This window comes from Hippoglossus hippoglossus, chromosome 6, assembly GCF_009819705.1.
Source record: "Hippoglossus hippoglossus isolate fHipHip1 chromosome 6, fHipHip1.pri, whole genome shotgun sequence".
Taxonomy (NCBI): domain Eukaryota; kingdom Metazoa; phylum Chordata; class Actinopteri; order Pleuronectiformes; family Pleuronectidae; genus Hippoglossus; species Hippoglossus hippoglossus.
The window spans coordinates 25,291,247-25,309,645 of NC_047156.1; the positions used below are offsets into that span (position 1 = coordinate 25,291,247).

General features: G+C 38.8%; 1 protein-coding gene across 1 annotated transcript in view; it reads left to right on the plus strand.

Annotated features, from left to right (window-relative positions):
- Positions 1–444: 444 nt before the first annotated feature.
- si:dkey-106n21.1 (solute carrier family 23 member 2) overlaps positions 445–18,399 on the plus strand; it is a 41,798-nt gene continuing 23,843 nt past the window's right edge. Inside the window, exons 1-4 of the mRNA XM_034588904.1 lie at positions 445–723; positions 9,637–9,789; positions 15,739–15,896; positions 17,216–17,399. Coding sequence (XP_034444795.1) covers positions 652–723; positions 9,637–9,789; positions 15,739–15,896; positions 17,216–17,399 — 567 coding nt within the window. The 5' untranslated portion in view covers positions 445–651. The remainder of the gene's footprint in view (positions 724–9,636; positions 9,790–15,738; positions 15,897–17,215; positions 17,400–18,399) is intronic.

Consider the following 18,399-nt stretch of genomic DNA (forward strand, 5'->3'; position numbering starts at 1 on the left):
GTAATAGAGCATCACTGCAGGCATTAGTCCCAGAGTGAGAAATGATTAATGTGAGTTCATGTGAGTGTAACACAATATTCTGTTCGAGACATAACGTGATATTAATGACAGTGTCATCCTCTACAATGGTCAGGCATCATTATGTGACACGTGATAACATGGGGTCCATCATAGCGCAGGTAAAAAGGTGGAGAAACAGCCATGAATCAAATTAGACAACAAAGATCCATGCACCGAAACACTCCACCATGATATTCATCCCAAAAAATACTAGGTAAGATATGATAAGAGGAGATCATCCTAATGTGTATGACAAAGTAATTCATGTGACAAACGTGCTTGTCTACTCTCTTAGGATCCACTCGTCACACACCAGCAGGCACATGACTGTAAGTCAGTGTAACAAAAGCCTACATTCACTTAGCGTCAGAACAGAAACATCTTAGAGCCACGGAGGAGATTACAAAATAACACAGCCGCTCTCTTTTTGACTGCGATACTCTGTTTCCCTGGTGATACGAGGCGGTCACTTGTCCTCCTAGGTCTGTTCTCAGTCTGCGGGTTAGACCCCCACCGCGTGTCTGTGTGTTTGAGCAGACTTCACTTAGGTCCTCAGAAGCAACTGCACAACACCTTGCATTCTGATCCAGAATGCAACTCACGACAGAGGAGAAAATAGAGCTCGGGCTCAAGGACCAGGGGTCAGTCAATCCTGCATTTACGGTAAGTCAAGTGTCATCTCAGTTCTTCAGTCGGACTTTGTGACACCAATAAAATCAAAGTTTCAAACAAGCTGCTGTGTGAGGTTGTACCGTAAGTGAGGATGGTCACATGCAAGCCTTTTGAAATGATTTTGTTCTTTGAGTTTTTCTGACGGAGCAAGATAAAGTGAAGTACAGGGCTATTTACTTACAGCAGTAAGAGCTAAAAGTAAGCCACTGTGGAATGTAAAATGCCCAAAGTGTGCATGGGTTCCACAAAAGACAGGCTGTTTGAGTGGAAGCGGTAGTACAGTTTAATGGTGTGTGGCAAAAGATCTCGAGTGTGGTCACACTGTATCAAACATCTTCAACTAGAAGTGCTCTTTGATATAAAGTCAGGCAAGACACAGAAAGTGAATAAAGAGGGGGCATGTGGTGTATTTGTACGTGTGTGTGGGGGTGAGAATGCTCAGAAGGTCTGGCATCATGGGGTGTGCAAGTGTACACAGCTGACTCCAACGTTGATGTTTCCCCTTCTTTTCTCCTCATCCCAAATAACACAAGAATTTGGGAAAGTGGGAACACAAAACACTCGCAGATGTGTGAACACGTCAGGCTGCCAACACTTGCACTTCATTAATTATTATTTTCCCATATTGTACACTATCTGACAATCCAACAAGAGAGAGACTAAAACAAGGTTTCACAATAAATGTTAAGGCTTTGATCAGGTAAACAGTCGCACGTCAGTACAGTGTCCATAAAGCGTCTCAAAGGCTAAATGTTCCTCTTGTAGTTTCTCCTTCTGTTTTCACATATTGTCACGAAGTCAACCCAATTAAACCCAGTTGTGCAGAACATTAAAGTTCATTAGTGTTTTTTTTCTCTATTGTAACTGATGTATATCGGAGTCAAGTGATGTGTGACTTATTTGTAGAAGTCACATTGAGCTACACACAAATGATGTGTCATCACATGCAGATATTGTCATCCCCTGCCGGATTTAATCTGAAATGCTGAGTTCCATATTAAATGGCTTGTTAAGACTTGATGCAAGTGAGAAATACAGGCAGTCACTTCTTCAGGCTTGTAATAACGGGTAACTGATTCAGACCAGAATCAAATGGTAACAGATTATCATGGTTTTATGAGTGTGACTAAATGAATTCATTAAGTGTTTAGTATATTTTTTGAAAGATTATTCAATAATTTTGTAACTTGAGTTTTTTTCAATTGCTTATTTTCTCATGATATAGACATAGTCATAGCCTACAGTGTACCTCCCTGTTCGTCAGGCTGCTCAGCATTTGTGCAGATTCCAAGAGTTGGTTTTGAAATGGACACAGGACCTTTTGTATGTTGGACAACTGATCCAGTTTGTACATTAGCCACAATTGTCATATTTGAAGCAAAGCCATCGTCTTGGAAAGCAAATGTGTCTTGTGCATTTTTCTTGCAGCTTAGACAAGAGAGCTTTTGTTTGTCTATCCAGCTTTGAATCAAGAGGAGGTCAGGTAGTGCCAGGTCTCCCAGTGTTTCAGGTATTAGCATAGGACAAAGGCTAAAACAAAAGGCCAGCTTCGTGTAAATGAAGGGTAAATACCTCCGGTAACAAGAACATCGTCATGGTACAGTAACTCTGACCCTTGAGCTCCTCACTGGTGGTGTTTTTTAATGTGACTTATTAGTGGCCTCAACAAGAGGTTAGGTATGTGTGGAGATTTCGATTTGATATCAATGTTAGAGTTGCACAGAGGACATAGCGACAACAATGGTAAACAGAAAGTTAAATGGTCATTAATGGTCAAAGTTAATTTTGTTGTATTTGACGCTACATCTTGTACTACATGAGAAACTTTGACCTCAGTTGCGGGTTAGACACAGCACTGGTGACAAGTGGAGCGATGAGTGTTCGGGTGTGAACTTCATTGTTTGAGAAGGAATTCCGAATAAACGTTCCATGCCCTGACTTGAGAAAAAACACTATCAGCTTCTGTACATGTGTAAATATTAAAAATAAAAAATAAGATAGTTGACCCATGGAAGTCAACTTATTTAGCCCTTTGATTAAAATCTTAAAACAGGGGTTGTTGAGTTTCACCTTTTCTGCTGAATCTACTCCACATAGTGAGAGATCGTTAATGCTTGAAGTTATTTTTGAGTCTTGGTATTAAACCCGACAATAACAGCAGTTAGAGTCAAGGCAGCATATAGGTTTACAGACGCTGTCAACAGAAAAGCTAAAACACTTGTCATCCTGCTGCCCTGTAGCATCATTGGACCAGTTCTTTAGTTTTCTTCAGTTTGCTTTGCGGCCACTAACCACAAGAGCCTCTTGAAGATCAGCAAAGCTTTCAGCAAGCTAATGGGGCTTCCCACGCCCAACTTATTCAACTGTATCATAACAGCTGTGACATGGAAGGCACACATCTTAGCACATGACACTGTGCACTAAATAATCGCACTGGCTACATTCATTGATGATTAACCACACTTTTAGCGCCATCTGGTTCTAGCACTTTCCAATTCATGAAATTTAGTCCATAAAATGAAACCAGCTGTCTGTCTTTGCTGATAAGGAAACTGACTGATAGAGAAAAATTATAAAAAATTCATGTTTTGTTGCTAAAATGCAGTGGTAAGACTTCTGCCTGAACCGACATTGACAGGAGAGAGAGAGAGGGGGGGGGGATATGCATCAAATGCCCCCAGCTGTAATCAGACCGGGGAAAATGTAGTTACGTGGTCAGTAGCTCGTATGCCCAGGTTATAGAGATATCAATCTCTCCGATTTCCGCTGCCACCAAAAATAAAAATGGAGGTGAATGGAACTTTGTGTGTGGCACTGTTGTTCACAGCAATCAAATGGTCTCTTTGAAATAATTAACAACGATGTGGCTTCGTACAAACTGTTATTTAAGCTAATTAATACACAACACAGTCAACAATTGCCCCTGAAAGACAAGTTATTTGATTTGATATGATTTAACCCATATAATAGCATGAGGGAAATGGGTGGTCCTCTCCCTGTACACTGACTCCTCCCCTGTGGTCAGTGGAGTACAGGTGGATGACCACTAGATGGAAGCATATGGTCATGTGATCCCATAGCAAATGTCTTTGCAAACTACCAGTTGAGAATGTAGCAACATAAGCATAAATCAAAGACAGAGAGGAAATGTGGTGCAGATTAGCACAGTCTGTCTCTGTCACGTGAATCTTGTGTGAGACAGATGCAATGGTGGGATGCGCACAACAAGGTGTTTTCTTTGAAGAGCTGACTGAATGCCAGACTCACCCTTTGAGACACAGCAGGTTTCAGAGTGAAGGACTCAGCATGTGGCTTTTTCTCTTGTCATGGGACTTTGATGTGATATATCCTTAGATTCACTGCAGTTTGGATCTTATCTTGTGTGCTGTCTCCAGTGTGTAAGCTGTCAGGCATCCTGTGAGAAGGATGATGCAATAGTCAAGACACGATATGATGCAGTTCCCCATTTGGTTCAGATTTGATTAGTAAAGTTATATTTAAAACTCAATGATAAAGCACTGGGGCAACTGTGGCCTAGAGTTTAAATACTAATTCATACTAAAAGGCTATTGGCTCTATTTCCTGGACTGAGGGTGGAAGGGTGTTTGAACACCCCCATCCTCTAAAGTCCATGGTGTATGTCTGAGTTCACTGCTCCTAGTAGTCTCCTTCATACAGAGATCCTGATGTCATATCGTTATGGACACCCTTCAATCGTATGTCTTTGCTCGCTTGGACTGAACCAACCAACTCAATATAATGCCGACCCCAGTGTGTAATTTAAGATAGACAGCAGGCATTCCAGAATCAGAGGCGTGATGTGTAACAGATCATCAGCATCCGCCCAGCCCACCCAGCTCTGCACTCGGCAAGTATGTGGATCCAGCCTCTGCTAAAGACAGAACAACAATGCCCCCTTATTATGTGTTTATGCCTTTTTTTTATATAGATAACAGAGGCAGAATAAAAGTGCAACAATCCCGCCTTGAAAAGGCCGTGTGAAAGAGTGTAGTTTGTGTATGTTCACTGTTCACAAATGGGTAAAGGGGAGGTCAAATTCCTGTGTGTTTAAAAACATACTTGGCAAAAAAAGGGTGATTGTTCTTCTTACACGCTTCTAGAAAGATCACAGCCATCACTCAATATCTTAAAGTGACAACCTACAGACCGAACAGGTCCATGGACAAAGCCATCGCCTTGGTAACCCACACAGCGCTCACCCACCTGGACACCCACCTGAGCTTTCTCACATATGTGAGAAAGCTCTTTGTTGATTACAGCTCAGTGTTCAACACCATTATTCCCTCAAACAACGCATCACCAGATTTATAGGGATAGTTTGTCTCCATCTCCAAACGTAAAAAATTAAAATAAATACAAATAATAAAATAAATAAACATAACATGACTTCATACTGCTCCTGTGGTGTCATCCAAGTGTCCGTAAGCCCAGACATTCAAATTCGACTCGAAACAGCGTCATTTACACCAAGTTTGTAGCCTAAAGGTCCTCTGCTGTAAGAAGCGATGCTACCGGATCTATATGCTACCAGAACTAGTGATGCTAACGCTAGACCCTTGCGCGAGAGCTTGTGTGTGCGTGAGAACTTAAACGCGGCTCCAGAGGAGGATATCAGAGGACATTTAGGCTAAAAACACGGTATTAAAGATGCCGTTTCGAGTTGAATCTGAATGTCGGGGCCTAAGGACTCTTGTATGACACCACAGGAGCAGTATTAAGGCATTTTCAGTTTTTACTGTTGACATGCCTGGAAAACATCCCAAGTAATGTGTCCAGGAGACATCCTTATCAGATGCCTGAACCACCTGAACTGACCCCTTTTGACCCAAAGGAGCAGCAGCTCTACTCGATGTCCTGTTCTGGTGTCTGAACTCCATCCATTGGTCACTCATATTTGAAGTCTCTTTGGAACCTTGATCGACTGGTAAATGAAAAGCTTTGCCTCTGGGCCCAGTTCCCTCCTTGCCACAACAATCCTTTTTAGTGTCAGGTTTAATGATGCCACACCAATCTGTATGTGTTAATTGATTTTGGATTTCAGTATATTATTTTATCAAAATATAATAGATGTAATGTAATACCAAACATACAAATGTGTCAGTTATTACAGTGATTTTTAGAAGCAACATGCTGTTTGTCATAGTTTGAAAGGGTAAATTAAACTTAGACCTTAGGGGTTCAGTGAACTTGCTGTGTTTAATAGCTCTTTTGAAGAAATTTGCCATGGGCAAACTTTTGCAGTTTTTCTAGTAACATGTAAGCATAATAAACCATAAATTGGGCCCAGGGGTTAAAAGGCTGAGATGTACAGTGCACAAGACAAAAATTGAACCTATGTCTTCAAGGCATTTCATCCAGGGTTCACTTGGAGGGTGGCGTTACAGTTATGGTTATTTGTTTCAGACCACAATAGAAAAAGAAAGTTGAACCTCAGGGGATTTTACAGTACAAAATCAAAAGTCAAAATAGAAATGGTGGCATGATGTCATTTTGTCCCACTAGATGTTACGTAATGATTATAATGTAGGTCTAACTTCATCACTCTGAAGACAATTATCCTAATTTATTCTCATTATGTTTTATGAGGACATCTGACTTACTGCTTGTTTGCACTCATGTTTAACCAAACAGACACCCCCCCTATATATAATTAAATATATAGATTTATCAAGAGCCAACTACATATCAGCCTGTTTGCAATGTCAACATAGTAGTTAGCCGCTGGAGAACAGCCAATCAATAGATTACATGAAGGTTACTTTAAAGTCTGCAGTTTTCACTGGGAAATTTAAAAACAGTTGAATATTCAGGTTACTTGAACAGTAGCTGAGTAAATGAACTACTAAGCTGAAGCGTGAGCTGACTACAGAAAAGCCTGCTCGCATTGTCAGTATGGGGGTTAGCTTGCTGAACAGGTCTACCTAACAAACCATTGAGTGGAGACACGCCAGTTTAGTCTACTATATTTATGTCCAATCATCAATAGCTGCTTATGTCTGGGAACTCTTTTAAACAACCATTAGAGAACTAAAACCTTTTGGCACGCTAGCTCACTCCCTCGCTCTGTGCAGCGAGAGATTTATGTTTTTGTTATTTATATCCTTTTCACCCATCTAATGCTGTGGGAACACAGCAGGTGAAGACTTCCTTTTCTGGTGCTGTCAGTGGAGGAAGAGAATGAAAACTAAATTTTCAATAAGGAACCGTAAATTCTCAAAGTTTTATATTCGTCTTTTTCCCTCTTACACAATGCTTTGGAAAATAAAAGGGCTAGAAGAAAAATGGGGTCTGCATCCTTTTCGGCAACTAAACATCAGAGTGATCTGTGGAGTCAATCCAGCCTACTTTAAGTATCAGAACTCTGTGAATGCCATTATTATTCACAGTGTAACATTCATCTAATGAACAGAATGTGAGCAATTCAGAGTTTGAAGCATATTTTACTTTTCCAACTTTGTGACTACCTCACAAATACATTTATGGGCATGTATTTTGTAGTGAAACGCTACACTGCAGACATATTACATATAAATATTACACTGTTTACACATGAAACAACCAAACCAGGCATATGCTTCAAACAGGCACATCAAAAGAGTCTATACAAACCCACAGGATACTGATCTGTCCAATGTGGCCTGTTTTAAAAGGGAGTGATCTCTTAGCATTTGAAGACAGCCTCTGATCTCACATACTGTATCAGGTGACCCTCAAGGATTACCTGTTCTTAAGAGTCACTAGTTCAAGTCATCCTTTCCATCCGCCATCGCCAGATATCACTATTTCCCAAAGGATACTTGCATAAAATGCTGGACAGCTGCCTGTCGATCACAAAGACGACACACAGAGGTGTGCCTGAGCGTACCTATGATTTGTGTTAAGTACACTGTTGAGTTGTGGCTTGATTCCAAGTTCACATGAACACAGTTCTTATGGTGAAAAGTATGCATTCGTTGTTCAGCTATAACTCAGCCCACTATCAAATGCTAAACTGTCTCCATGAATGGTTTTATGTTCATGTTGAGAATATGACAGTGAGCCAAACATCTAGCTCAGTAATATTGGACAATACATTGGATGTCGTGGGTTGTAGTTAATATGGTAATATAAATGAATAAACATGTGTAGTTTGTGTTTTGAATGATTTTACTTTACTTTGATTCATTTACTACTTATCGAGCAATTGAAGCTGCATCGGAAGCTGTGGGGTAGGCAGAGGTGAAGCTATGAAAACATTGCTAAGCTAGCTTTAATTACAACAGACATTGTGGATGCATCACAAACTGTCCATGTTTAACAGACTTTTTATAATTTATTTGCAAATGCATCACAAATATAGAAAGGATGTTTTTCTGCACTTTCATCTTTACTTTTTAATGTTAGGTGTGTAAAAATTATTAAAAGCACTGTGCCACTCAGTGGCTGGTGGGAGCTACCGGTAACTTTGAGGTTGTGAATCAATCAATCAATCAATCAATCAATCAAACAATTATCAATATGAAAACTTTAACCTCTCCAATAGTTTGATTGGCTTACTTGCATGATAAATTCCGTAATCATTAGATTTTCCAGCATTAAAAAAAAGCGTTTACGAATTTCAATTTGATTATGCTCCAGCAGCACGACAGCTATGGTGACACATATAGACAGCTTCATAAGTGTCAGATCAGTTTGATTATGTACAAACAAATGTCCCTGCCCTGAACACAGCCGGTACATGCTTAATATACTACAATTTCTCTGTTAAATAAAAAAAATAGTTGTAAAACGTGGTTTTATCAATGTATCACATTTATGAATCACTGGCATATTGTGTCAAACATACTGTAGACTAAACAAGTGTTCCAGGCCCTATAATTATAAATATTTGTTTTTTCAGACTTTGCTACCATCAAGTCATCAAATTTTTTTCCGTGGCCAATTTGCCAGCATACCAGGCTCCTCCAGATGAATTTTGAAAGCAGATTTAGCTAATTTTTACCAGGGATGTTGGTCAATAAAATGTAGCTTTAAATTAGCATGTTTGGAAGCTGTGTCTTTTCAAGATTTTTTATACTTAAGCATGTTTGTGCACAGAGGGTTAGGGGGGTTAGGGTTAGGGTTAACCCTACACCTGCACACACACATTCCAAACTGTGCATGTAGCCTAATGACAGCAATGCAGACATATCTACTTTCATCTATGTGTGTCTATGGCTACAAATGAAGTAAGCTAATAGAATCTATTGCATATTAAATGTTGTCCAATCCATCTCCATATACATTTTATACACAGCTTTGGCTCCAACCTTAGCAAACACATGTAAGTGGCGGAAGAGAGGGATAATGTCATTGTGCAAATCAAGTGACAGTTTCTCCTCAAAAACATGACATTGGCAGTAAAGTGTTATAAATGTTGTATGGCAGGAGCATTTCTGCTTTGAACAACTTTATCAGCAGCATCTTGACTGGATTTGGGAGAAGGTATGTCGTTCACCCCACCTGACCTACACTTAACCCTCATATCCCACACTATAACTCACATTAACTCCATTGCACACACTCTATGTATGTCTCTCATCTGAACTAAACTAAACCACAGCTTTAGAAAACACTGAAGACAGAGGGCTTTCCCTGAACTACCCTCACTTTCAAAGGCAAGAAAAAAACCTCTAGGAGAGTCGTTGGTATGCTCTTAGAAACACTGAGTGACTGTTTCAAATGTTAAAATGTGTTGACAAATTGACAAATTGACAAAAGTTGACCCGACTATATTTCCACCGAGGGGGTGTCAAGGGGGGGGAAATATAGCAGAAAATATAGTTTTTTCTTATTTGATGTTTCTTTGATAGATAACACTGGTGAACTGATGACTTGTTTGTCTTTGCTGTGCTTCTTTCCAAGGGCAAAGACAGTGATGAACAGCCACAGCTGACAGTGGACGTTGAGGAGCCACACACGGAGGCCCTGGAGGAGACTGTGGACAAAGGTGACGATTTGGTTTACTCCCTCAATGACAGGCCACCATGGTACCTCTGCATTCTGCTTGGCTTCCAGGTAAAGTGATCTCACGGCTTGTTTGGTCCAGTGTCAGTGCATTCATTGTACTGTTGTTGTCCTCCATAATCTATGTAGTAGTGCAGAAAACATATACACCTACAATTTATGCCTCTAGAGCGATGAAAAATGCCTATTAGGCTTAACTGCTAATGTAATAGTATATTAAATATACTTAAAGGGATAGTTCACCAAAAAATGAAAATTCCCTCATTATCTACTCACCACCACTTTGGTGGGTGAAGTGTTTGAGTCCACAAAACACTTCATGGAGTCTCAGGGGTAAACAGTAATCCAATAAAATTGAAGTAAATGGTGACAAATTCTTGGAATGTAACAAAAACACAGTAAAAAAACACAACATGCCTCCATACTGTTCCTGTGCTGTGTTTTGTTACATTCCAAGAATTTGTCACCAGTAATCCAATAAAATTGAAGTAAATGGTGACAAATTCTTGGAATGTAACAAAAACACAGTAAAAAAAACACAACATGCCTCCATACTGTTCCTGTGCTGTCATCCAAGTGTCCGTAAGCTCAGACATTCAAATTTGACTTGAAACAGCATCTTTTACACCACGTTTTTTGGCCTAAATGTCTGCTACCTGAAGCAGCGATGCTACCGTACACCCCGCACATGCCCTTGGGTGAGAGCTTGTGTGCAGTGTGTGCGTGGAGGAGGATATCAGAGGACATTTAGACTAAAAACAAGGTGCAAGTGACACTGTTTCGAGTCAAATTTGAATGTTGGGGCTTATGGACACTTGGATGACACCACAGGGGCAGTATGGAGGCATGTTGTGTTTTTTCTGTTGTTTTATTTCTTCTGAATAAGGGGTTTCATTTAATTCAATTGTTTTGGATTTGGCTGCAACGCTGTTTACCCCTAAAACTCTAAAAGTGTTTTGTGGACTCAAACACTTCACTAACCCCATCGGCATAGTGGTGAGTAGATAATGATTGAGTTTTAATTTTTCGGTGAACTATCCCTTTAATGTACAGTAACACAAAAGTGAAGAAGTATCTATTCATTAGAAGTAAAGAATGAAAGGCTGCTACATTACGGTAAAGGCTCAAATATTGCAACCACTATTATATATATTTTTTAAGCAATAGTATTTGACTGTCAAGTGAGTTGCCTATTTCCTAATCACTGTAAAAACACAAGACCCTGAGTCATTCCAGTGGCATTTCATAATCAAACCCTACTTTATCAGCCCAGGAACAAACATCTGCTTTTGTAAGAAAGTATAAAAGATTTTGCTTTGAGAAGAATATCACCATCCTCCTGGTTTGTACCTTGACAGTAATTGTTTTCCATTCAAAAATCACAGAAAGCATGTGTTTATTAGTGTGTGAGCTAGTGCTGGTACTGTGACCATGACAACAGGTTATACAGGGGAAAAAAGGCTTGATAAAAAAAGTCGCTTATGCTTGTGCTTGCATAAGAAAATCAGAAGACCAGAAGGTCATGAGTTTGATTTCAGAGCAGAGCAGCCATGCAGTCATGCAGTAAAATTGGTTACGAGGATGCCCTGAAAAATTTATAAAATAGAGTTGGTCACAATACAAGAATTTAGATATTGTTAAGATCGTGATACTTTCCTTTATTTGTGCATTGAGAGGCCCCAGGTTGAACAACAGATAAAGGAAATATTACTGTAATATACACTTCTGCTGTGGCTGAGCGGTAGAGCGGTCGTCCTTCAACCAGTCGACAGTTCAATACCAGTCTTCCCCATCTGCATGCTGAAGTGTCCTTGGGCAAGATGCTGAACCCCGAATGACCCCTCCAAAAAACAAAAAGTGCTCCTTATAAAAAGTATAATAAAATAACAAAGAGAAGGGGGTTTACTGTCCCCCAAGGAATTTGGCATTTTTTTCTCCCAGTTGGATCCTATTACTTTTAAAACTACAACAACCTGTTTCCCACAAGGTTGGTTACCTTTCTCCAGCTTTTCATTTCTCAGATCCCCCTGCACCCTCGTCGGTCACCTCACTTTTTTTATATGAGGACAAATTGCGTTTGTTTTCCACATATCATGACTTCCAGGAAGAGGGCTTTGTGGCACCCAGCGGTATTTGTGTTATTTTGAGTGATTATATGTAAAAAAAAAAAAATCCCCCTAACATCATGTTTCATTTAGAAGGTAAAGGATCACTGAGCAGGTCAGGTAATGTTTTAGGCAAAAATGCACCAAATCCTCATAGTTCTCATATGTAAATACTAATGGAACCATGTGAGAGGTTAAGAGGGAGAAATGGCATCAGGCATCAGAAAGCAGTCACAAAAAACATTTTACATTATCCATTGTGTAAAATCTTCACTTTAAAAGTAGGGTCACTAAAGCTGTCAGAGAAGTATAGTGGAGTAGAAAGTAAAGTAGTAGAAAGGAAGTAACAACTCTCTGAGATGTAGTGGAGTGGAAGTACCATAAATAGAAATACATGTATCTCAAAATTGTACTAAAGTACAGTAACTGAGTAGGGTTACTTTCCACCACTGGATAATAGGTTTGATTCACTGTAGATCTCGATTCTTGCAGAAGGTTCATCAGTTATTACTTCAGCATCAGGCCACCCTGTAATCGTCAGCGGCACTGTCTCACACCCTCATTTACTGTTTCCAGCAGCAGTCAGTCACTTCTTCAATCTCTGTAAACTATACAGCAGGTTAAATACTACATCTGTTTCCTGTTGTAAGAGAGAAATGTCCCATTTCCATCTTTTTTGGGGGGGAAAAGGTGACATATCTGTTATAATGCAAAAGAGCTTTCTCAACACTTTAAGGATACACACACACTCATGGTGGAGTTGAAGGAGAATCCCACTGTTTTGTACTATAATTATTCTAAAGAAAAGTTTCATTTTATTTTAACAACCAAATAATAAATTAATGTTTAAATACATTAAAATTAAATAACCAAACGGCTGTGTTTTGTACGTGTCCCTATGTCCCAATACTCGCTCAGAGGTTCAATTCATTACAGATTTTGGTCTTTCGGGATATTTGTTGACAAGCATGAAAATATAAAATATCCCAAACAGAACATCTTGAGACTTCAAGATGTTCTGTTTGGGATATTTTATATTTTCAACCACATCAATCCGTGTCTCATTGGCTCTCATTTTCACAGAAGTATAAACTATTTTCCCATTAATTTGTCTTTCTTCCTTCCTGTTGCTTCAGTACAAAAGGATTATTTATTGCAGTGATTTGTGCCAAGTGCTCAGTTCATTGCCACACAAGATTTGGTGTTGCACATGTTTGAGATATGTTTTGGGAGCATATAAAGAAGTTATTTCATGAAAATTTAAAGCATATTGAAGCACTTGTTGAGGTTATTGTCAAACGAGTTGGTTACATTGAGGAGGAGAGGAAACTGGTCTGTGATTGTAACCACTGAGAGTGAATCAGAGCTGATTTATTGTTTTTTTAATATATGAGAGAGTACAATAGGTTACATCTACCATTAAAAATCCTCTCTGACTCATGTCTGCCTTCATTACTTGCCTGATATTGGGGAAATTAGCAAAGAAAAAAAGCACAATTATATTTTTTGTTGATTTCGTTTCATTATTTTTTAGTTTTGTGACAAACTCAAACTATTTAGTATTTACCTCCCCTCCAAGCTTTTCCAGGCAATCACATTTCCTACATGACTGTCACTTCCAAATTCAAGTCACAAGAAGGTTTATCAGTTTAGCAGTTTGCACAAATCATGGGCCTTCTGTCAGTTTGAAATCAAACCCTGACACAGGGTTCCTCTTCCTGAAGGAATACTCCCAGTTTCCTCTGTCATGAAACTGACCTTCAGCTCTGATTTATGGAAGTTGTAGGTTTGAAAAAACTCGCATAAATCTGGTGGGGCCTATCAACATCTGGCTTCATTTTTATGGCTCAGCGTGTAAGGGACAAACTGTCACGTCAATCCATCTCATGTTGCATGTTAAGTCGGCCACTTGTTGATTGGCCAAACTCAAAATGATATCAATCAGGAAACTTGAGATGATCTACAAACGTGAGGGATATGGAAAATGTTGGATTGAATTGTAGTTTAAAATACAATATTAAAACAGTTTTTGGGGGTATTTGGTTTGAAAAGGATGCAAGCCACTGTTATCAGTAATTATGGAGGTAAAATAATATTGATTCTTTTAAATAAAATATGAATTCATCACCCTGCACACTACAACCAATTACTTTATTTAAATTTACTAATTGCTCTTATTTCATTGCTGAGCTGCCATGTCTTTCTCGTCCAACACTTTGTACCCTTAAAACTGTTTTAACCTTCATGTGACAAATAAAACTTGAAACTGGTTCTAAATGTAAATTGTAAGCCCAACACCAGTGTCACATTACAGTATAAAGTGTGCATTTAATAGGTTCACACACATCTTTACAGGCAGTCACTAAATGTTGTATTACATCCATCACAGGGTACATATGGGTTTTAAAAGCAACAGAACGTGAACAACTGATACATTGTAAGCAGTCTGTAAATAGAAAAATCGCCATTCTCTTGTTTGAGCACATTTAAAATTAGTCATTTTTACTGAATTACATTTTTACACCAGTACTTTTACTACTTGTACTTGCTGCTGTTTTAAGCATACTTTTAATAAGTGGAGTTTGGTTGGCGTTGTCTCAGCAGCTCAATCAACTGTCTGTGTTTATGGCGACATCTATTGGCAGTTCAGCAAAACCGCAGCTTATATATTGAGCTGTGCAGATCTATTATTTTATTTAAATTGCTGACACTATCCGTGTAGGTAAACCCTGTGGTGTGTTTTTTGGTAAACACAGATAAAATAATTTTAACTATACAGAAATGAAAAATGCAACTTGACAGCAGGGCTTGACGTTTACACTCGTGTAGGTTTCAATGTAACAGGTGATTCATGTAATGGCAGGTTTAGATTTAATGGCTGATGGTATTTTCAGTCGTCTTAAATGAGTCCCTTACACCACGCCCTTTGTCCAACTTCTTTCGGATCAATGGCAATCTCCACCACCCACCCCCATCCACTCAACAAACACATGCACACACATGGGTTGAGTGTGACAGTTAAGCCTTGCAGTTGAGCTGTGAGATCTACAACACTGTTTCTCTTTAGTTCGTATTATTCCCTGTGTGCAGAATGGCCACATATAATGAAATAAGTGCAGATATAAAAGCTAAATACTGCAATAAATCTGCTGGTATCATGAAATGAACAAAATTGCCATGAGGCTATCTATGATAGAGTGCACTTTAAACTATCAAATATAAATGTGTATCTGCTGCAGTAATGATTAAAGGTTATTGTACAAACTATGTTTTGTATGGTCATTACTTTTTAAACAGGACCATAGAAGTGATAGCAGTGACAGAAACAGGCTAATATTTTGGATTTGTCTTAAGCTAAGGTTTGTTTGTCCTTTCTTATCTCACTGTCAAGGAAGGCTATGAAGTGATTGATATTATAATGTAAATTGAAATGAAAAAGCAGTTTTATATATGGCCTGTTCCAGTGGTTTGCATTTTCACATCACTCAAATATAATCACTTTTGTTTGAATTAATGAAAACACTTTCAGCTACATGACCTTTTATAATTTTGCTGCAGTTCACTATGTTTGCCAATTGTCCGATATTGGCCAATGCTGTGCAGGATCCATAAACAACTTTATCCTTTTCTGTACATCATTAGAGAAACCGTTTCATTTTTAGTTCGAATGTAGTAACTAATTTCATAATGAAGGAATTTTAGCATTGCATTTTTCCATTAGTCATTGTAATGTGTAGTTGTGGTACGTCTCATTTGCACAATGATTCATTCGAGGTAAAACATGTAAATACATTCACATCTTTAACATAAAGACTAGTGAAGGTCAGGAGAAAACAGGAGGCCATGATCCTCTCTTAATCCATATGAATTTATTCTTGTTCTTCTGCCTCCGCAGCATTACATCCTCGCTTTCGGCGGCATCATTGCAATCCCACTCATCCTGGCTGAGCCTCTGTGCATTAAGGACAACAACGTCGCCAAAAGCCAGCTCATCTCCACCATATTCTTTGTGTCGGGGCTATGTACACTGCTGCAGACGGCTGTCGGCACCAGGTAACACCCTTCATGTGAATACCTGTGAGCCTGCAAGTAAGAGGCCTTGTGGGGATGATAGAGCACTGAACAGGTTTCCACACACACACAAACATTTAAAATTTGACTGCTTTCATTTGTGTGTGAACGTTCTTACATATTCCAACCTCCTATGGAATGAACTTTTATTGTGTACACTTGTCATTCAGGTTTCAGATTTACTGCAGGTAAAAATGGAGGGAATGCTTAGGTTAAGTTAAGGAGTGTTCTCACAGTCAAGAAAACTACCATATACAGTACTTCCTGACAGCGTGCCTCGCTGCTGCTCCACTGCTCTCCTCATACTCTGCCTCCCCACAATGGTCTCATGTTGGTTTCATAAACTTCATGCATAGACAAGGCATCACTGAGCTGTGCTTGCATCAGCCTGAAGTTGCAGTTTATAGCTCGGAGACCCACGAGGTAGTTCATGTGGAGTTCAACCATGAGTTGAGCCCCTGCCAGGCTCTTTGTGATTCAAATGGTGGAAATGAGATTTCTGAAATAGTTTTCCTTAATGCTCTGCAAAGTTTATTTGACTTAATTTGTGGTTTTCTTAGAGATGTGAAATCTGGGAGCTATTTTGCACTTAGATCAATCTGAAACTGATGGATCAATCTCTATGCTGCACCACACAGCAGCTGCCACCCACACATACAATACTGTACAATACATTACAGGGCTCCACACCTACTTCCCTGCCCCTTCTGCACTGCTACAGCAGTGAGCCTGAGCAAATAGCTAATCCTTTTGTTTGAGTTTCCCACCTACGCAGTTTGGCAAAAGCTTAAAGGGACAAAAATGGGATCCCAGCACACACACTTTGACACTGAATAATAAGTAAGTTAATCTGTATTTTTATTGCACCTTTTAGAGCTGTGGTACGAAGTGTTTTTAACAACCAGAGAAAAGGAGGATAAAAAGCTCAAAGGCACGCAACCAAGAGTGCATAGAAATATGCCACAATACCACAAAAGTAAAAAAAATGATTTACACATGTACAAGCCACAAAAACACGTGTCTCTACGTTGGAATTTAGAATCCCTGTATGAGATTTCTAAAATAGCTATTTTATGAAATAATGGCTCTTTGCAAACAGAAATCCTTTCTCTGGTACATTTACCCCAAAATGTATTTGCACCAATTTTGTTTTGCTTCCTGACTGAACCTGTTGTCTGTGAGAAGAGGCCATTACAAATTCTATTTCTTCCTTCAGGCTTGTTTTCTAGTCTGCAGAGACCTGACATCATTTTGATCCACTGATCCTTGACCTTTAACCTCTTGGCCTTATTGACTTGCAGGTTACCGATCCTTCAGGGTGGGACCTTCAGTTTCATCACTCCGACCCTGGCCATTCTCGCTCTGCCGAAGTGGCAGTGTCCATCCAAAGACTCCCCAGTTATGCTGTCCATCGACACGCAGAATGGCACCAGGCCGCAGCTCATAGAAGATTCTGATGAGGTCTGGATGTCACGAATGCGTGAGGTATGTAAAATAGTCTCTGGAGGCAGTTTATAAGGTCATGAGTTAAGCCCCGTCAAGGAATCCAATTAGTTATCTTCGTAGTGCTAAGGGATTTAAGGGGAATGATCAGACCAGTGTATCACCTTGATGATTTTATGCCAATTAGAAATTCTTACCAATTTACGTGATAACATGCCAACATGGACAAGTATTGGACTTAAATCGAGAAATGTATCGCAGTAACGGTTTCATATTGTTCTCTTGTCATGAGCTACAGGTCGAATGTGAGAACAGATGTAAAAAAAATGTATATGCAAACACTTGGAAATGTAAAAATGACAAAATAACATAAGACCCAATAGTTTGTAAAAAGTTGGATAATGCCTCTAAATTCAAGTAAAAACACATTCACAAGTGAAAGAAAGTGAAATAGCCCAAAATTGGGTTCAAATATCAACATTTAGGGGAAAACACACAGCAAATTGTGTTACAGCAGAAAATGCTGAAGATTGATGTGGAAATAACCCTCAACCCCAGGTTTAAAAATAAGACTCTTCAAAATAAACGGCCAAGAGTTTTTGGTGAGCCAGACATTTTTATTTTATGAAAATAATACAATACACACCTCATTTCCTTAATGTAAGATTCCCTTCAAATGTATTCCTATGACTGAAATGTATGGAGTGTTTTCTGGGCCAAAACAATATATATAAATACAAATATAAATACATAAATGAAAGGATACATTAATAAATGAATACATAATTATATAATTAAATGCCTAAATAAATGACTAAATGTGTATCTATACATTTATTTATACATGTATTTATGTATTTATTTATACATTATATATTCATTTTTTTATTTATGCATTTATTTATGTAGTTGACAGTTTTATTTTGTTCTGTCCAGCAGGTTACACAAAGGATAAATACATGTATAAATAAATGTATAAATAAATAAATAAAATTCTAAATATATAAATGAATGTAATAATTAAATACATAAATAAAAAAAC